Source organism: Mycteria americana, chromosome 5 (genome assembly GCF_035582795.1).
Source record: "Mycteria americana isolate JAX WOST 10 ecotype Jacksonville Zoo and Gardens chromosome 5, USCA_MyAme_1.0, whole genome shotgun sequence".
In the NCBI taxonomy this organism is placed as follows: domain Eukaryota; kingdom Metazoa; phylum Chordata; class Aves; order Ciconiiformes; family Ciconiidae; genus Mycteria; species Mycteria americana.
The window spans coordinates 21,691,113-21,712,578 of record NC_134369.1 but is presented as its reverse complement, the minus strand read 5'-3'; the positions used below and the strand labels follow the sequence as shown (position 1 = coordinate 21,712,578).

The 21,466-nt window shown below is 39.2% G+C and overlaps 1 protein-coding gene across 11 annotated transcripts in view; it reads right to left on the bottom strand.

The window, feature by feature from the left end:
• Positions 1-21,466, bottom strand: part of PPP6R3 (protein phosphatase 6 regulatory subunit 3) — a 67,702-nt gene that overhangs the window by 39,250 nt on the left and 6,986 nt on the right. For 4 of the 11 annotated variants that reach the window (XM_075502433.1, XM_075502441.1, XM_075502443.1 and 1 more), the window contains exons 2-5: positions 12,030-12,200; positions 11,528-11,638; positions 3,417-3,598; positions 949-1,181 (exon numbers count right to left, since the gene is read on the bottom strand). In XM_075502433.1, coding sequence (XP_075358548.1) covers positions 949-1,181; positions 3,417-3,428 — 245 coding nt within the window. In that variant the 5' untranslated portion in view covers positions 3,429-3,598; positions 11,528-11,638; positions 12,030-12,200. The remainder of the gene's footprint in view (positions 1-948; positions 1,182-3,416; positions 3,599-11,527; positions 11,639-12,029; positions 12,201-21,466) is intronic. The other 7 variants (XM_075502434.1, XM_075502435.1, XM_075502436.1 and 4 more) reach the window with 7 other exon arrangements.

The following is a 21,466-nucleotide window of genomic DNA, read 5'->3' as shown; positions in this document are numbered from 1 at the left end:
AAATTGCAATTATGTAGAAATTCAGTAAACTAGTCAAAGTCTCACAAAGCCTGCAAAACTAGCTAGTACTGGTTCATGACACAGTCAGAAGTACAGTTCAGAACATTGAGTAATTAAACTAAGAGGCCATCAAGACCAGTAATTTCCTGCATTTGACAGTGCTGTCACCCACTCACACTAAAGGCAATTTTGACAGCATCAGCAGCTTAAGGTTTTTATGTGAAAGATGCTTCAATTTCAAACTTTACTAGAAACACTTACAGGAGGCTTGATTTACCAGAAATGGTGAAGTGCTGCAACTAAGAGTGTAGCTTATTTCACATTATTTTTTACATACTCTTTTAAGAAAAAAGCAGCTTTCTGCATAGACAACTCTAAAATAGGCCAAAAACGGTAGAAGTGCTTTTATACAAATTGCTAGGTTGACTTTTGAGTTTGAACCTTCTCAAACTAGCCATACCCAATTCTTACAGTTCTAGCTCTGCAAAGGAAAACACCAGCAATTAGACATTAAGTACATTTTTCCAAGGAGTGCTACAGACCTTCTAATAAGCATCTTCAAAACATCTTACCAATCATCAATAAAACAAAGCTAAGCACTTAACTATACTACCCAAATAGGGTTTTTCATTCAAGTATTTTCTCAATAATCACAACTACAAGATTCTTCACGTGAGTTCCCATTATTTTTTTTAAGCCTCCTTTAGACAGCAATTGACTTTGGAAGCATTTATGGATAAGAGGCTTCCATTTGAAAAATATGCAAATATTAGAATGATTTACTTAAAAGTTCTACAAAGCCCCTTGAAAACAAACTTACTCTAAAGATACCAGTATTGTACTACACACCAACACGCAGGGATTCAAAACACACTACCAAATTAACTGCAGTAAGTTACCCCTCTTTCCACCTTCCCAAGTCTCCCCCACCCAAAGAAGTTTTCCTACTTATATCGAATTTTTTCATCCATGTCTTGAGGTGGCTCTTCGATAATAAATGAAACTAAGTCTTCCAAACATTCTGACTTCAGCAGAAACTCTATAAGTTTGCGATTCTGAGCCTTGCACTCTTGCAGAACATCCTCTTCATCCATCAATTCCTTCAGTGTTACATCTTCTCTCTCTAGAAGTGTATCTATGTGGGATGACGAATGGAGATCAAATTTCCAAAACATGCTGGTCTGGATAAGAAGAATATATACAAAGCATTAAGTTTACAAGTCTATTCAAGCAGTATTTGTAGTACTACTATGAAGTGTAATTTCATAGCTTCTAACCCCAAAGGTACCTGCATGCATAGAAGCTTTCTAGAACTTGAATGAGACACAACAGTAGATGCTGATGATCAAAAGCTACAAAATCAGGCTTGATTAAAGATGACTGAATACTCCTTAGTAATTTTTGTACCTTTAGCAATAGCCAATATTCTACCATCCAAAGATAAAGTCAGGTAGCTCCATAGTTTTACTTACATCAAAGGAACATGCTAATCTCCATTAAAGAAAAAAGGTTAACTTTGGTTTTCAATTTACTGAATTTGCTCTTCCCAACCTTTGTTTTTAATCTATGCACCAAGTCTCAGATTCAGAACAACCTGCTCAGCAATTAGTAGAGCTGAGAGAAGATAAAATGGGCACTGCATAAATGCACTGGAGTACCACCCCTACCATTGAAGAAAACACCTATACAGGTGGAAGAATTATAATAATTTTAACTTGCAGGCAGCACATAAAGTGTTCAACACAGGACCTACTCTCTTGCTGTACCTCCCTCCACAAACTTGGCACAAGAGGAAGAACAAGGGACAATAATATCTTATTGCAAACACATGAAAGGGCAGTGTCCCCAAACACAAACATTGTAAAAGGCCATAACAGAAATATGTAAGGATGAGCAACTTAGCCTTTCCTTATAAAATGCTTTGGCACCTCCATATTAATTCTGTTGCTCTAAGACATCTTGTAAGCAGTTGCTACTGAGACAACTATGCTATCAGAAAATAATATTTCAGTCTATGATAGCTCCAATAAACTCCTGCTTTCCCCTCTCATTAAGCTCGATACAAGCATTCACTACATTCTGCCCCTCCAAAACAGGCCGCTTACATAACATTTAACCTCTGACACAGTATTAGCTGGTCTTCCATGAATGCAGAATTTAAGTAGATTGAAAGAGATACTACAGATACTAGAGAACAGTAAGAGAAACTTTCCTTTCCTTTCAATTGGAAGCAGCACGGTCTTGAGCAGTACTCATTTAAATAAGGAACGAAACACTCCTTTTGCTCCTTTAGTAACTGCTTTCCAAGTGTGAAGCATTCATTCAATATATTAATTACTGCTGTGCATTAGTGACATCAGCTGTGAGGACATGTTACCGCAGAGAATGTAGGTGAACAGTACTATTTCAGCAAGAACACTTCTGTAAGCTTCAGCTTGTATGCAGGAGCAAGCTTAAAGACAATAATCAAACTATGCTTTTGTCATACACTCATAAAAACCTACAAAAACTAAAATAGAAATATCTAATTCTTACGCAAACTAAGAGGTAGACAGCTTTAAGCATTTATTTCCAAGTGAAAATGGATTCAGTACGCACACTACAGCTACTTAGAACAGTGAAGTGTCAAATTTAGTACTTGAGCAGTTTAGAACACAGATACAAGTCCAAGGATCCAGCAAAACCCTTATGACTCTCTTCATTAGCAAGACTTCCAGTATTTGGCCTAAATATTGAAGAGCCTGGTATACTCACTATGGAGAACTTTTAACTGCTTTTAGGGTTTTCATTGTTGCTTTAACCATTACACACTGATCACTTACTACCACTTTACTTTGCTTAGGCTTTTGTCAGAAGTTGTAAGCATATAACTGCCCCTAGATTACATAGCTTTCTGTTTAAAGATATGGAGTCAAACAAAATCAATCACAAAAAGGTACAGATAATTTCAATTGCAGTATTGGTACTTATAATCATCTGAGATCCCACACAAGTGGTTAAAAAACAGAAAAAAGTTCTTTTCTACTAAAAGTATTAGTAAACTTACAAGCAGGGTTCACACCACCTGATCTCACAAATTCGTTTAAATCAAATTATACAAAGTTATTAAAAACACTAGCTTGCGGGTATTCAGGCTACAGACAGACTTACTATAAGTGAAACTAGTGCATTATTAAAGTCACAGGATATTTTTTGTTTGGTTTTTTTTTTGAGCCTCTAGAAAGTAGATCAAATCCCTCCCCTTGCCCCAATTAGTGAAAGTAGCATCTTTCCAAGTAACCACGATCAATGCTAATTCCAGATGTAAATCCCTCTGCAGTGATTAAAGCTCATTTCAGTAGCTTCAATGTATGTCAGTTACTCATTTCAAGAGAAATTCAACAACAAAAAATAGCAACAACAAAAGAGAGGCATACTACTGCAAACATGTTACTGCGTTATTTCACAAACTCTCTCCCAGGCAAGCTCTTTTAGGGGGTGCTCCCTCAACATGTCAGGTGCCGGCCAGAGATTACTCCATCACTTTTCAACAGGAGCCCAGGTCCTTTGAAATAAGGAAAAATAACATAAAGTGTGCCAAACAGGAAGTCCAGGAACCCTGAAGAGAAGAGAATTTTCTTAGGCGTTATCACTGGTGATAATCTAGAATCAGCCTACCATAGTTCTGAACGGACATTTTAAAAACTAAAAGTTATTGTTATTCTTCCCACAGCTTACTGTTCTCCCATCCCTCCCAAAACCTACCAATTCAGAAATTTTGAATTATCTTTATGTTTTTCAAATTTCAGTCCCATTAACAGAGTCAGAATTAGGCCTTAGGTCCACAAATCAGGAGTGCTCCTCTCAAAATTTCACTATCTGCAAATTTACAATAAACTCCACAGGTCAGCTGGGTTGTTTTACTCCCAATGTTCATCTATCGTCAATATGAGCAGAAAAATCACAACATTTGGATTCGATGCAAAAGAATGCCAAATGAGACATGCCCAAGATTAGATACTACAAGAAGCAAAATAATCCAGGATAACACTAAAAAACCTCAGATGTGCAAAGAAAAATTGTGTTAAAGATCGTAAAGCTGCTGGAGACATTCGGCTGTCTTCTGTAACTTGAGTTAGGTTTCCATAATGTCTGAAAATTCCCAGCAAGCAAGAGTAACACACTTCCAATTCACATAAACAGTACTTCTGAAAGTTGATATCAACTTGCTGATGTACAAGTTACAACAATTCAAGATCCTAAGGAACACCTAGCATTCAGAAAAATAATGCTTTGTTTTCTTAGTTAATATTGTTAACAGATTCTTCTCTGAATTAGTGCTGAAATAACATTCTATGTAGTAAACACCTGACTTAAATCTGAAACAAAAGAAAGCAGTTCACCAAGATGAAGAAAGGCTGTCAACTGCTCTGAGATACAGGTAACTGAAATTCTCACTTGAATTGTTTGCTAAAGGGAAAAAATAAAGCTTAGAAGCAATCCTTTCAGACCAATAAAAAAAAAAGAAGTCTTCTGCCTACTACAGCTGAAGAAAACCACACTGTGTATTTTGTTTAACAGTAACTAGTCCGCAGTTCTTTCTAGAGGCCAAATGCTTAATTGGCATCTCCATCAAAAAAAGTTGGTAACAATTGTATAAGTAAGTTTCTCTGTAGCTTCCAGTCAACATACCTGTCAAACACCTTTCCTGAATAGATATTCCTGTTTTCAAGCTACCCGACAAAGACGTGAATTCCAGTCAGACAAGCATATAGTTGAATTACGGCCACTGTCTCCTATATTGAACCTTTTACAAAACAGACTTGTTACTTTAAAGCATCCAGAATTCCCTTCAGTAAATAAGAAAACTATTAAAGCAAGCTGCTCATTTAAGTTAAACTTTTCAGAACCATACTTAGGTACAACAAACATGAGAAACATCCTTTGCAAGGAGTAAACAGAACCAGGTACCAACCTGGTACCTCATACTTCTACTTAACAGTTGAGTATTGGTAGCTACAAGCAGACATGGTGATCTAGACCAGTGCAGAAAGAAAACTGGCCATTTTACCTGACACCTGGATGTTAAACGCATATACACAGAGCTTCCAGTAGGAACTTCTCAGAGTTTACAGCAATACCCAGTTTCATTTTTGAAGAGAAACTTTTTTTAAAAAAAGGTATCAGTGTCAAACTAAAGATTCTGTAATACACGAAAGTCTGAGAAATGCTACATAGAGAGTTATAACAAGGACTGCATTACAAGAAACTCAGAACATAACTGTCAATTTTCTTTATGCACCATCATATTTTCTTACTATAGGGTTCAAGTGCACAGATAAAAAAAGAAATCAGTTACTTTTACACCAACAAACTTTTCCATGATTGAAACACATCCTAAATTATGTAGCCTATTTCAGCAAAACATGTTTTTACTACTCCTGGGTAGCAACTAGCAAATGACAACTTAGGTTTTGGATGCAGGGAGAGCAACCACCATGCCACCACAGGCTTTCAAGAAGGTCTTACATTTCTTAGTGATAAAAGCATTTCCAATGCAAACAATCCATTGCCTTCTAAAAACCAAATAGGTAGGTAGGTTTGGGGAAGGACAAAGTAATAATGAAGATGAAGTCTTATGCTTTTATCATTAAAAGAGATTTTACCAACATTTTTAAGGCCTTTAAATGTATTAAGTGATTTCTTTAAAATGCTAAGCATGCCCTTCTGTCAGCTTCACATAACCTCAACTAGTTAGTCACTAGGTATATTTAATTAGTTTCCAGTTTGGGGGTATTTTTCCTTTCTCCAAATGATGGACAGTAATTAGACACCATACTAGCATTTATAAAGTGCTTATTTTGACACTGGGAATGGACCATTTGTTCAAAAGAAAGCTAAGCACCAGTGCATGTCTGAAAAAAAATTTAAGAGCTAAACAGAATTACCAGTTACCCAAACTGACAGAGAAGACACTTTAATGGCTACTTTTTAAACTTCCTATTTCACTCAGCCAGAGCATCACCCATTGTAAGCCTGCTGTCTACAACCTCCTGTCCTTTGCACGCTGGGGCACAATTTCTCAAAGCATTAAATATCCCAAAACTTATTAAACGGGAAAATTAAGTACTTATGCATTTAGTCTGGAACCGAAGGCAAGTTGAACAAAATAATACAAAAAAATAAGACACCTGCATTCCAGCTTGAAAATCTGGACCAAAACAGTTCTTTTCTGTAAAGTAATGGTAATTTATAACAATACACAGTTATGCCATAACCGAATTCCCCACCTGATAGGGATTTTTCCACTTGATGAATGCAAGAAAGAATCTCTCATATACAGCAACACACTTAAATTGCTGCTTCTGCATTGAGAGTTCAGGGGAAAAAAAATAAGGAATTCTTTATCTTCTATCCCATTAAAATAGTATGGTTTTTCAGTAGTGTAAAAACTCTGCTCTTAACTATACCTTAGTTTTATTTGTCAATACTTTAAATAATATAATAGAGACCATATTTACGCAATAACCTATTTGAAAATAAATTTATTTTCAATTAAAGCAGTGAGGTTCATTGTGTTATTAGCTAGAAAGATATAAGTACTGTTCCAAGTCCCTAGATTTAGCTATATTACATCCAGCAATCACAAATAAAAAAATAAAAGCAGCAATACAGGAGAGTTTTCATGGTACAGTTTCTACATTCTTAAACAAAATGTAAGATCAGTTTGACATAGAATAAAAATCTCATGTGAACACAAAGTAAGATGTAGCAGTCTTCAGTGTCAGAACAGCCTGTTCAGGCCACAAATGCGAGCCCTAGTGGAAATTCATTTTTGAGAAATACTTCATTACTTACACTAACAATTAGATTTCTGTGATTATAAGCTAGAGAAGTTTCAAATAAACTTTGTGGAGGAGGAAGCCAATAGATGGTTTGAAATTAAAAGGAATGAAATAGAACACAAAATACAAACACCTTTACCTCAACAATTCAATACATATTGCACCCATATTTCAAATACTGTGCACAGTCCTAGTCCAAAAGGCCACAGCAATCTAGAAAAGATACTGAAAGGGAAACAAAACCAATCAATAGTTCTTTTATGGAGTGCTGGGAGACCTTGCACAAGCTGGCCGCACCTCCCTGTCCTGCCTGCAGGATGCCTGGATGCTTTGCCCCCTCTCAGCCGCAGTCGGGCACAAGAAACTATGCTACTTCCAGGGAGCCGGGTCAGTGAGGGGTCACCGAGGACTCCCAACCCTCCAACCCTCCTGCAACACTGTTGCCATTATCTCATCCAGGGTACCCCAGGCACAGGATGAGGAGGGGACTGGAGTCCAGGCACACAAGGGGAGGTTGAGGTCAGTCCCCATGCCCAAGGGGCAGCAGAATGGCACAGGGGAACAATCCCCAGGAAAAGGGCCCTCAGCTCCCCCAACCTTCCTCCTTCTCCCATAAGGGCATCTTTCAGGCCACAGCCCCCCCCCCCCCCCCCCCCCCCCAACTCCCAAAACAGCCATATTTGGCCACATGCATCACCATCACAGTGGCTTCCTGATGTCATGAGCCACCTCACTGCCTTTTCTGCCGGGCCCTATAAATACAGGGACCCTGGCAGCTCGCCCACAATTCACTCAGCTTTGAGGCCCTTGGATTCCAAGGATGATTGGAACAAAGAGGTCCCAAAGCAGCAAGGCAAGTGGCTGCCCACTATTGCATGGGAAGGCAAATAGGTGGTTGCAGGAGACACAGAGGAAGAGGAGGCGGGGGGGCCTCCATCAGCCACATGGTAGCAATAGCCATTGCTCACATGGCTGATGGTGTGGAGCTCATGGAGGCGGATCCACCCAAAGATCAAGAACCACGGATGGAAATGGATCCACCTCCAGCATGGCTCCCCTGGCACCACTACACCATACCAGGGCTCCCCTCCATGACACCATCAACATAGCATTGCAGGAGCACCCAGCCAGTGCCCTACCATCAGCCCAGCCTCCACATCTGGCTGTCCTGCAGGCTCACCCCTTCCATCTCCCAGCATTAATAATTATTTTGTTGATTGCCACAGGTGGTGTGAGCCCTTCTCTTTCCCATCCCCCACCCCTTTCCCCACCCCTCCTGAAGGCGTGCCATCTCATCTGCCCTGAGCCCCATGAAAAGGGGACAAGATGACCTGGCTTCCACCAGGCTGCTACACTGGGGTGACAGGAGGAGTCCCTAAGAGGGCCACCGAGCTCCTTGGGGCCAGGAGATGGGGTTTCTTCAGTCTGAGGACAAGAAGGCTGCCGGATGGGTGCTTGAAGATGAGGCCAGACACTCCGCAGTGGTGCACAAAAAATAGCAACAGATCAAGCAAAGACGTTAGAGGCAGTTGTTCCTTTAGAGAAGCAGAAGACTGCAGTTCTGCCAGGAAGAAGTGCTGGCCTGCAGCACTGAAGTCCCTTCTAGCTGCTTCATTAGGAGTTCTTTTCAAGGTTGGGCAATAAAATAAAATAAATAAAATATGCTTTCCTCCTCTCTTATTTGGTACTTTGGCAACTGCCTCTGGACTCTTCTGTCCCCTCCTGGTCTCCCTAGTCCAGGAAATACATTGATGTGTAGGGTATGGGCCCAGCCCAGACAGTGAGGGGCCAGGGCACACAGCACACAAGGGCAGGCTGAGGGAACTGCCTCTGGTCATGAGGGTGGTGAGACACTGGAGCAGGTTGTCCAAAGCAGCTATGGATGCCCCATCCCTGGAAGTGTTCAAGGTCAGGTTGGCTGGAGCTTTGAGCAACCTGATCTAGTTAAAGACACCCGTTAAAGCCTCACCTCTGTGCCTGGGAAAATCATGGAACAGATCTTCCTAGAAGCTGCATTTAGGCACATGGAGGACAGGGAGGTGATTTGACACAGCCAGCATGGCTTCACCAAGGGCAAGTCTTGCCTGACCAACCTAGTGGCCTTTATGATGGACTGACAACATCAGTGGACAAGGGAAGAGCTATGGATGTCATCTATCTGGACTTCTGTAAGGCCTTTGATACAGTTCCCCAAAACATCCTTCTCTCTAAATTGGAGAGATATGGATTTGACGGATGAACTGTTCGGTGGATGAGGAATTGGCTGAGTGGTCGCATCCAGGGTAGTGGTCAATGGCTCAATGTCCAGATGGAGATCTGTGACAAGTGATGTCCCTCAGGGGTCTGTATTGGGACCAGTACTGTTTAATATCTTCATTAACACCACAGTTGGATTTAGTGCACCCTCAGCAAATTTGCTATGACTCCAAGCTGAGTGGTGTGGTTGACATGCCTGAGGAATGGGATGCCATTCAGAGGGACCTGGACAAGCTCAAGAAGCGGGCCCATGTGAACCTCATGAGGTTCAACAAGGCCAAGTGCAAGGTCCTGCACCTGGGTCAGGGTAACCCCTGGTATCAATACAGGCTGGGGGATGAAGGGATTGAGAGCAGCCCTGTGGAGAAGGACTTGGGGGTTACTGGTGGATGAAAAGCTGGACATGAGCCGACAACGTGCACTCACAGCCCAGAAAGCCAACCGTATCCTGGGCTGCATCAAAAGAAGTGTGGCCAGCAGGTTGAGGGAAGTGATTCTGCCCCTCTACTCCGCTCTGGTGAGACACCCCCCGGAGTACTGCATCCAGCTTTGGAGTCCTCAGCACAGGAAAGACATGGACCTGCTGGGGTGGGTCCAGAGGAGGGCCACAAAAATGATCAGAGGGCTGGAACACCTCTCCTATGAGGACAGGCTGAGAGAGTTGGGGCTGTTCAGCCTGGAGAAGAGAAGGCTCTGGGGAGACCTTAGTGCAGCCTTTCAACACTTAAAGGGGCTTACAAGAAAGATGGGCACAAACTTTTTAATAGGGCCTGTGTCAATAGGACAAGGCGTAATGGGTTTGAACGAAAAGAGGGTAGATTCAGACTAGATATAAGGAAGAAATTTTTTACAATGAGGGTGGTGAAACACTGGAACAGGTTGCCCAGAGAGGTCGTAGATGCCCCACCCCTGGAAACATTCAAGGTCAGGTTGGACAGGGCTCTGAGCAACCTGATCTAATTGAAGATGTTCCTGCTCATTGCAGGGGGGTTGGACTAGATGACCTTTAAAAGTCCCTTCCAACCCAAACTATTCTATGATTCTATAACTATCTTAGTAAGACTAACTATCTAAGTAACTAACTATCTAAGTAAGTTATCATCATTAAGTTGTAAGCTTCAGGAATCATGGGGGAACATTCCTTGTACATAAGGTAGCAATATTTCAGTGTTTTGAACTATTTGCAAGTAAAGTTTCACTTACATACCAAAAAACCAAAAGACTGCACCTTCTTCCAAATACCATCAAGAATTCCTGGGTAACCAAACAATGTTTTGCAATACAAGAGAAACACTTCAGCACATTCATTAACTATTGTACAATTTAAGCTTGTACTACAGATACAATTCCTTCCAGACATTACACTCATTACAGCACATATGCTCCTCAGCTAACTACTGTACTTTCAGAGGGTAACTACATACTCTGGAGTGAAATGCAAGCAAAAGACACCATGTGGTAGTCCTTTCTTGACTGGGAGAGAAACACATCAGAAAACTGTATGAAGACACAGTAATTTTCATAACATCCTCTTTAACAGCTGCTGCCTCCTCCTCCTAATGAGGCAGCAAATTATCTAAGTAGGGACTTTCACTCCCCTATCAGACAAGGGAAGAGGGAGCCTGCTGTGGTTGCAGAACAGTGAAGAACAGAGACAGAAGTGAAATCACTTTCACCCTTATTAATCACTAGCGTCCCTTAGTTACGCACACTAGCTGCATTTCTATCTAGATCAGAACTTTATATATTTTTTTACATTATAGATAATATATTCATCATGTGCCACACCCCCATTCACCACACACACCCCCTATTATGACTGAATGCTGCAATAGATTGCTTTGACATGCTGAAGTACATTTAAGAAGTCCAAACTAGTTAATGTTTACTCAAAGACACCAATCCCTCAAAATTCAAGTGGTCATAACTGTCCAGCAAAAGTACAAAAATCAGATGAAATCTACACTTTGCAAAGAAGTTATAAGAGCAATTTTATAGCAAGCAACAAGTGTATCCTTGTCAATTCTTATACTCTCTCAAATGACAGGTTAGTAAGTGTTAATAAATATAGATCTTAATTACCTGCAATAACTACAATTAGACATTGATCTCCCCTGCCCAAGGAGAAAAAATAAATCATTTTCTAGTAACTTCAATTCAACAGCCAAACATTAACACATTTAAAATATTCATTGGTGACAGAATTTAGTTAGATTCTTCATATTTTGAATTCTCCCAATTATCTTCAAAATGGAAATGAAGATTATCTATGTACTGAGAAAAGCAGATGGGTCCGTAATATTATAAAAAGCAAGCTAAACGATGCACAGCTACCCAGAAGATAATTTTACACTGAAGCATGCAGTTTAGTACCAAAAATTCAATGGCAGAAGACAGTATTACCATACTTCAATATAATAACCTACAGTGCTAAACATCATTCATACCTAATATGTCAGTTCATGAACACATTTGCTTTGAAACTCTTCCACAGAATTGGAGGCTGGGCAGCAGATACACCTCCTGGCACAAAACCAAAACACTTTAAAACATGTTCCCTGTAAAACAAATAGAATAACCACAACAGTGTGTCTAGATGACCCTTGATTCTTATTGTAAGACCAAAGCAGGTCAGAGAAAGAAGATAGTGCAACAGCAGAGTGGGTTAAAAGACAAAGAAACAGCTAGCTAGAAAGTTGGAAAAAAAAAAAAAAGTCAGAAAAAAGCTGCAAGGAAAGGGAAGGAATGGCCACAAAGTCTGAACTGCAGAAGGAAGAGCAGCTTAGAAGGTGGTAAATGTGAACCTACAGAAATCAGGTAAATAAGCCTTTAGTGGACATCAGGGACATGAAAAACAAAGTATTCAGGAACCGCTTAAAATCTAAGATAAGGCTTTATAGATGCAGAAGCTAAATCTACTGCTGTAGGTGAAGCTTAATAGTTTCTTACCTGTTAAACACAAAATTTTTTTAAAAGTTAAAAAAACAGAAAGATTTGTATTCTCTCAGGCTCCTTGCCCATTACAGGGTATCCTGGCAACAGCCAAAAATCTTTCAATTTACAGTATTAGCAGATTAGCAGGACTGAATTAGGATTGAATTAGATGAAGCAGATTTCTTCCTACAACAAAAAAAAAAAAGACATTTTATCATTTAATACTGTTAACAGGTTCTATTCAATAGCTCAACAACTGCATGAATACTAAGCATTGCTTTGAAGGGAATAAGACATATGAACTGAAGAAAGAAACAACTTGGTAGGAAGAAAAGTGTCAGTTCAGTGCAGCATACTCTGAGAATAAATTCAAAAGCAGCTTGTCATCTGAGAGACATTTATTTTTAAACCAACTTTAATTAAACATGCCCCTTTACTTTTGGAAGGCTAAAGAAGAAACTTCATTGCCTCACTGAAATAAAGCTTCCTTTATAATCTGTACTTGACAGCGGAATCTAACACAAATCCAAACTTTTATTTTTTTTATAAACTATTAGCAATTCCATATGAAGTATCGTCTTCAGATCTAGAAGATCCAAAATACCCATTACTAGAGGGTTTTTTTGCAGCAGTCTTTTCTACCCTTGTAACTATTCTCTTGTTATATTAAGATCTGATTTATCCACAAACCTGCACAGAAATAAACATACAAGCATTAAGAATGCAAGTTATTTTGGCATAAGTCTGTATAAACAATTCTGGCAGTTTCAATTTGAAATCAGTTTAACTTAGAAAAAACAGACTTACAAAGTAACCAGCTGTTTTAAGGCAGCATTTGGTCACCTAAAATTCATCATTAAGACAACCTCTGCTTTTGATAGTTTAATTCTTTCAATGTAAAGCAAAGTAACATTAAAGAGCTTAATTAGATATCCATAACTGGCTTCAGAGTGACACTGACCTGCCTGTGGTTTGGTCAACACCAAATAGGCAAGAAAAAGCATCCCATCAATTGATGGTTCTTTCTGATGTTTCTGGCAGTTGTAAGATTAATTTCCTTCCCTTTGCTTCCCGTTCCAGGGAAGGAAAGAATCACCTTCCCTTTCAACCAGTTAGAGGGCTTTTTGATTTTGCTTTTTAACACAGGTTTCAAGCAAGACAACACTTTTGTTTCTTTTGGGTACATGGATAATATTGTTCATGGAAAAAAGCAGAAGTACTAGCAACTAAGAAGAGTAGCAAATATAGTAGCACATTGATTAATTCATGTCAGTGACTACCTAGTATTTGGCTGAAAAGCTCTGCTATCGGAGTTTGCCACAAATATATCTTCAGTAAAAAAAACAAAAAGAACACAAACAACTACACAACATACCAAATCACACACCTCAAAAGCATTTCAAGTATTCTGCTAAAGAGAAGAATGATTTAACTGTACACCTTCCATATTAAAGATAAGAAGCTGGGTCTTCAAAGCTGTTTCTTGATCTTTGCAGATGATTTAACAGATAGCCTCTGTCAACCTAAAGATATATACTACAAATAAATTCCTCTTGAACTAGAAGAAACTCTTGCATTCTAGTTAAACAATCACCCAATAACAGTGTTTTTTCTTAGCTTTATTAGGGTAGTTAAGTTTTGTGGCTTTAAATACCATGTTGTTTGTTATCTCCAACAGTTCTGGAACCAAAAGCCACCACATTTGCATTTTATTCACAACAAGATTCCATGTCTTAATGTACACAAACACTAAACACAACCTTCTCTAATGCTATTTTAGTAACCAACATACACATGAACTGAAGGTTGATGTACTACATTGACCATAATACTTTCAAAGGTCACGTTTTTCATCCTTAGACCTTCAGCTCTACATTGTCAAGTAGATTTGCCAATCCCTTGCAAGTCAAGTGACTAAATAGAGCAGAAAAAGTAAACAAGTTTACTGGACTTAGTTTGCTTTACTGAAGTTTCCTTGGTTATCATTTCTGCATTTCAAATGTACACCTATGTTCAGAGGTAGAGCTCCAAGAAGGGAGAAAACATCACTTCCTCAATTATGTCATGTGGGAGGAAATAAGCAGCCTGCTTAGCTTAATGCACTTCAAGAAAAGTTTACAAATTCTTAAGATATTGTCCACAGAGATTTCAATTGCCAGTAAAACTATCCAAATGAAAACCACTATTATTACTCCCTTTACAAGGATGTCTTTCTGATATTTCTCTATTCCTCTTTCTGTTTGAAAAGAAAACTCTAGTGCTTAGATACCATTGTTTAGCACCAGAACAGTCAGCTTCTGAATTCAATACAGTATCACAATTAATAATGGGAAGCATAGGCCACTGCATGGTTTAGTTCTATTCCCTCTTTGGGCCGCATTGTACTCAGAACAAGTGCAAGTGTTTTTATACAACATCATGCTTAAGTAAAAACCAGTAGATTTTTTTCTCTTTTTCCACTGGCTTATTGGCCAAGAAAGATTCCCCAGTGAAGTTACAGTCTAGCAACACAAAACTGTTTAATGTTAATGCTCAAGGCAGAGCACTGTGAAATCACCATTTAAGATTCAACATTGTTGCTTACCACACCTCTCCAAATGTATGGTGGGAAAAATAAAAATAACAATGTGTCCTCCTTAGAACACTCATCTCTTAAATACAGAAGTTAATCAGGAACATCTCGTCCCAAAAACTTTCATTTAAGGAACACCTTCAACAGATGGTCTTCAAAGAAAAGAAACTTGGCCTTAAAATGTTGTCCACCATCATGAATTTGGTAGGGTGGAGACAGCTGAATGACAGACAAATCAGTGCATCTGATCTAGTCCAGTCTAGAATTCTAATTTGTGAACTAGTGAAGTTTATAAAAAAATCTGCATGATAAGCAAGCCAACTTTTAAACACTGTAAGAAGTGGCTCACTTGGGCTAGGACTAAACTTTGAATGCTTTGGCTATCAGTTCCAAACGCCTTACTTAGAGGGCATTATTTGGATGCTGAAGTGTCACCATCCACACCCAGAATGAGGACCAGGATTGAAATTCCATCCAGTCTCCAACAGGAGTGGTATAGGAGGTTAAACTGGCTATGCAAAGAAGCTCTGCACTACCCCTTGCTGTGAGGTCTCCCTCTGTTGGCTCCCGGATACTGGTCAAACTTCTGCCAAGTCATTTCTGAGTGAAAAATGTACTTTAAGAGATGACAAATGAAGTTGGTGGAGGAAGAAGGGAAGGAGTTTTTCTGCAGAGTCCACATGCTGCAACAGCTCAAAGGGTCTGTCAATCACCAGGGCCAGCATGGCCAAGGAAGAGGGAACATACCATTAGGAACAGGGCAACCAGGATTTGTCTCTTCCGTCTTTGCCCCAGATTATATCACCTTAGGCCTGCTGCAGGAATGCAGAGTAAAAGTTGTCCTGAATCTGATGACAAATAAGAACAAGACACATAAGGCTGAACCTGGACAATTCAACATCAGCTCTCCTATTGTCTCAACCATCTGATAATCTGCAAGTGTAAGTGAGTCCTGAATTCCTGTACTACTAGTCTTGAAGTGTAAAAACCAGTAATGCTGACTGCTTCAGCAGTACACTTTTCCTTTTTCATTTGAAAATTTAAGGAAAAACTATTGTAACTTAAGGAGACAGCCTTACGGTTAGATGTATGAATTTTAGCAGAGGTTTCTTTTTCTTAAGCATTTATTCTATTGTGTTCCAGTTAGTACTCTCAAAAAGCGTGTGGGTTTGGACTTCTTTGTCAAGACACTACCATCAGATCACAGGGATACAGTTACCATGGCTGCACTGGTTGCTGTGCATGACTCGAGCTACAGCTTTAGTTTTCAGCATTTCACTCAATCTGCCCCACTCCACCCCAACCAGATGGAATGCTGCTGAAAAAGCAGGCTAGAGATGAGAAGACTACTGTTTGAACATGCTTACCAATATTTGGCAATAGTATGATAAAGAGTTCCCTGAGGTAGTACCACAAGCAATGCTACTAGAAGGCAATACAGCTGTCAGACACTTTGCTGTACCAAAGCTACTCAGCCCTGTCTCTCACTTCTCTTAATTAACCCAAGTACAACAGCACAACTGTTAGCGTTGCCAGCACTAACTGGCCACCCAGCTTTTGAACCCAAAACCACTACTCAGCATGGCACACTGAACAAAAGCACACAGATAACTGGCTTGGACATTTCTATCAAGGCACTGCAGTGTGTCATGTAAACATACTCATTTTCTCTGAACAACCTTTAACTGTTCAGATAAACAAGTTCATCCTCCTTTTCACCTCATTGATTAGACCTTGAAAGTTGGATGCAAATCAAATTTTGACGTGCATACATGGAGGTAGAAGCTGCTTACCCCAGCAACTTCTAACCAGGACACCAGAGTGTTCTTTCTGTATAGACAATGCGTTCAAGTCTGTTACGAGCTTTCTTTTTTATGCAAAATCTTAGTCTTGTTAAAAAGAGTGCTTAAGATCGTTCGCAGTTCAGAAATGCAAGTCAGCAGCCTCTAGGAGCCTGTGAAAGTTTTGCTTCCTGAAGCTCCAGTCAGCTATAGCTGCTGCCAGAATTAGAGTGGACTCTTGTGTTAAGATAGCAACTTCAAAATTAAATCCAAAGCTCTTTGTCACTTCTTGCTTGACTCTTCACTTTCATTAAAGGTTGCTTGGACCAGTTGTTCAGGTATCCTGCACTTCCATTGCAGGTTACCTGAACTGCACTACTTAAAGGCTGTGGGCAAGATTATTGTCCTGCTTTACTTCATACTAAGGTTTACAGAACCATTAAACTAAGTTTTGACAGCTGCACATTTTCACATGTCAGGCAGGACTGCCCTTTTAATTAGGCTATCAAGAACTGAGACACTGAATATATTACCTATGATTTCTGTGCTACCATACCCTGCGAAAACTGAGAGAACTAAATCAACCCACCCTGCGTGCATACACAGGCTAATACTCCCCTAAGACGACAGTATCACAAACATGTTTTGTTTTTCAAAATGAAAGTTGGAATCCCTAACACTTTTCAAAGAGTGTGCAGGTCCAATAGCATGAAGAGAAAGACTGAAGATATTTCCTCTTTTAATCTTTAATTTAAGCAGGTTAAAATAAATCTTTGATTTTGATTTATGCTTGGGGAAAGATTACCAATTTGACTTCACTTAAGCTTAAGCTCCATCTATACTTATTTCTGCAATCCCTAAATTTTCATGTTTATCAGTACAACCCCTAGGACAAGAGTAGAAAAGTTATTCCAATGTCAACCAAGAGAAATAAAATACAGCAGCAGCACCTGGATACAAGGCAAGTGATGCTACTTTACTATACTTGTTTACCTAAATATTGGTATCTGCATTTAGACAATTGTTTTAGTGCCATCTGGAATCTTCCCTAGTTTAGTGCCAATGTTACGGCTTTAGTCTAGCCTTTAACCAAGTAAGAACACTCTCCTTTCCTCCACAGAACATACTCTGTATATTTGGGAAAATAGTCTATACAACTGTTTCCCCATTTCTGCAGATATCCTGATGATGAAGTTAAGTAGTTGAAAAAGAAAACTCTTTTAATACATACGGAATGTCAACTAAGTACTGGATGCCAAATAGTTGGGTTACCTTATCACTCAAGGATTAAGACAACTGAATAGAGATTCAATATCCTCCACAAGCATTTTACCACCATTTTTTGTAACATGAAGTGCTAGAAAGCCCCCTGCACCATGTTATTTAAACAATGAGTACTTAGCACTACATAGTGAAACTACAGAGGCATGACTAGCTTTACTTTCTGAGAGACTCAGCTTACAAAACTAAGAGAAAACTGCTTTGAATGAGAAGATTTCACCAAGTCTCACCTATGTAAGTTTAATGAATTACTACCATTTTTATTTGGGTATATGCAAAAACAAGTTCTAGAAGAGAAATTAGAAACCCAGCAAAATAATGAAAGATCACTGAAGAAGGCATTTTGCACATAAGAGTTTGAAGTGGCTGTTAATATCTTTCTTCCTCCTTCCCCTAACCCCCAGGCAATTTATATTTTGGAGCAAATCACTCCAGTAATCAGAGTTTTGCCATGATGTGCTTCTACAAACCATGCACACTGCAATTACACCACATTTTCAGGCACAGATGCCTCTGGTGCCTCCACTGAACAGAAGTATGCCTTCCTCATGGAACTTTTCTATTTTGATGGACAATACTACACAAGACCGCCTAACAGAATAAGCCATCTTCTCCCAACTGCAACATGCACCATACTTATGAAGAAAAAGCCAAAGTTTTATATGGAAATGACAAGCCTACTCTGTTTTCTCTGTACTCTTCAAAATAATCTTTTTAAAGCTCTACTTCAATGCTTCTCTCTGGAGCATCAGAAGAGTACATTTGTTACGCAGTGTCTTTCAAAACTCTACCACAGTTGCAAGCGGCAAACTACAGGGCAAGTCTACCTCAAAGATTTAGTAGCATTTCTTAAGAAAACTGTTTTCAAAAGGGAGATTACTTTCATATTCTAAATATTTACACCGAAGTGATCATCAGCTGTGCAATATCATAAGTGCACTAATATATACATGCAAACAGAGTTTAAAAGAACCATTCAAGCAACATGCTATAGTTTAGGGATACAATGCTGTTTTGGAATGACCCTTATTTCAACTGGCTATGTTTCCTCTCTCCTTTTCTTCATGCCCTTTCAAGACAGGGCTACAACGCAGTAATTCACCAAAATACTTCTAGCATCCACTCCTTCCTACAAGTCCCTCTCTAGCTACCAATATATCTATCAACAGTTTTCTCCCACTGCAAGAGGAGATCTCAACTCTCACCAAGAAGCATTACTTTACTAACTAGGAATTGCTGAAATAACAACGTTATAATTAATGCAAATGCAAGACAAATAGTTACGGAAAACTACATTGATACTTCTGTGCCATATGCCTCAAGGGATCTGAACAATAAAGTTTCAAAGAAAGCAAGCCATTTAAAATGCTAGCTCAGAACTTAAAATGGTAAAGTATTTATAACAGCATTAAATTATACAGCCTTAAAAAGCAATACCCTGCTGAGCAGAAACTTAAAAGTCAATTTACATAAGACCTGAACTTAAGTCTTGTGCTGGTTTTGGCTGGGATAGAGTTAATTTTCTCCATAGTAGCTAGTATAGGGCTGTGTTTTGGATTTGTGCTGGAAACAGTGTTGATAATACAGGGATGTTTTCATTACTGCTGAGTGCTGCTTACACAGAGTCAAGGCCTTTTCTGCTTCTCACACCATCCCACCAGAGAGTAGGATGGGGGTTCACAAGAAGCTGGGAGGGAGCTGATATAGGTGGAGCTGTATCAGCTGGGACAGCTGACCAAAGGGATATTCCATACCATATGACACATGCTCAGGAATATAAAGCTGGGGAAGAAGGAGGAAGGGGGGGACATTTGGAGTGATGGCGTTTGTCTTCCCAAGCAACCGTTATGCATGATGGAGCCCTGCTTTCCTGGAGATGGTTGAACACCTGCCTGCCGATGGGAAGTAGTGAAGGAATTCCTTGTTTTGCTTTGCTTGCGTGCGTGGCTTTTGCTTTACTTATTAAACTGTCTTTATCTCAGTCCACAAGTTTTCTCACTTTTACCCTTCTGATTCTCTCCCATTCCCACCGCGGGGCGGGGGGGGAGTGAGTGAGCAACCATGCAGCGCTTAGTTGCCAGCTGGGGTTAAGCCATGACAGTCTTCTAACCTTTTCAGTAACATTTAGGGTTCCACACAGATTTTGTCAAGTAAGTCTTATTACCATTCCATAAAGTCAAGTCATTAGTGTGGCAAGTGGCACAGAAATTAACTTAGATTGAAATGCTTGAAAGTCTAGAAACAAAACTTTATAGGTGGTTGAGCTGCAATTAAAAAAAAAAAAAAAAGACAGCAACATCTCTTTGCCTCTCCAACTTTCCTTTCTTTATTTTCAACTGGCAGTTTGCTTTTAGTTTCGGGGGGATGGATTCACTGCTTGTTGCTTGCAGTTTTTCCTGTAATAAAAAAAATTGAGATCACATTTTTCTCTACAAAAACTCGCTTGACAGTAAAACACCTTTACCATTTTTACTTGCATTCTGCTGCTTAGTAGTTCCACTATATAACCTCATAGTTACCAATTCACATTTCCAGAGAGAAGACCTTGATCCTCACACTCATAATCTTCACAACCTCCAATAAATTAAAAAAGTTATAGACATTGAGATAATCTATAATCACTCCCTCTCATGAGGATGAGACCAGTACCATAGTTACAAATTTTCTATTGTATCTATTAATAATGTCATTCTTGGCTGCATGGGGCTACAACTTCAACATGGGAAGGAAAAAAAGCAACCCTACTGCATTCTAGTCTCCAGCCTTATGGCTAGCATATTTTTCTGAGGAGTGCAAGTTAAACTTCAGAATTCCCAAGTCCAGAGAAGGGAAGGACTGGACCAGTGTATTTCAAAGAAAAAGCTATTGTACAAGCATTAACATAATTGCTTTCTCTTATGCCCTAAAAGGAAGCCAGTTGAAAAGGATATCAATATTATCAAAGGATAATAAAAAGGATATCACCCACAGGTGTTTCCTATATTATAAAAGATATCAAACAACCTATGGGTTTTTCAGACTTTGAATCTTTTTTTTTTTCCACAGACACCCACATATGTAAGAGATTCAGAATTTTTTTTTGTCTGCCTTTGATATCCCATCTCTACAATTCCAATCTGGGCAACTAAACTCCCTGTTCAGTAACTGGAGAGTTAGGGATTAATTTGTATTTATAAATTTCATTTTTGAAGCAGAGCATCCAAGCCAGGTGTGGTTGGTACTCAGTTCAGCCATGTCATGGTTTTTTTTTTTGGCTCCCAAAATAAATAAATAATACTTAAGTACAGCAGGAGAGCATACTGGAACAGACAGCCACAGGAAAAAAAAAAAAAAGTACGCGCCCATCTGTGACTGAAATCATATTAATATAAGACAACTGCACCTGGCACAACTACTGAGAAATAAAAGCAATCAAACACTTATAATGGGTTGAGAAAGAGTAAAGTTGTAAGTTTAGTCCCCAATCACACATTACTGGTCTCACAGCAAAATTTATAAGCTTTTGGATTATAAGTGACTCTAGAAGAGAGCCTTAGCCTGAAAAACAATCAAGCTACAGAATTAGACACAGCTTTCATAATCTGATGCCAAAGTAGATCCCTTTTAAACGAGTAAAAAAATTCCTTAACACCACTGGTAAAGCAACAGGAAGGACTCAGTAAATGTCAAAAGGAATTATAAAGTTTTACAAGTATCTAACAATTAAAATTAAGCACCGAATGCTACTATCAACTCACAGCCATGACAGCAATTATTTTTCCTTAACAACCTGCAGAGCTCAACAAGTTGTGCAGTAGTCTTACACCATCTTTCATCAA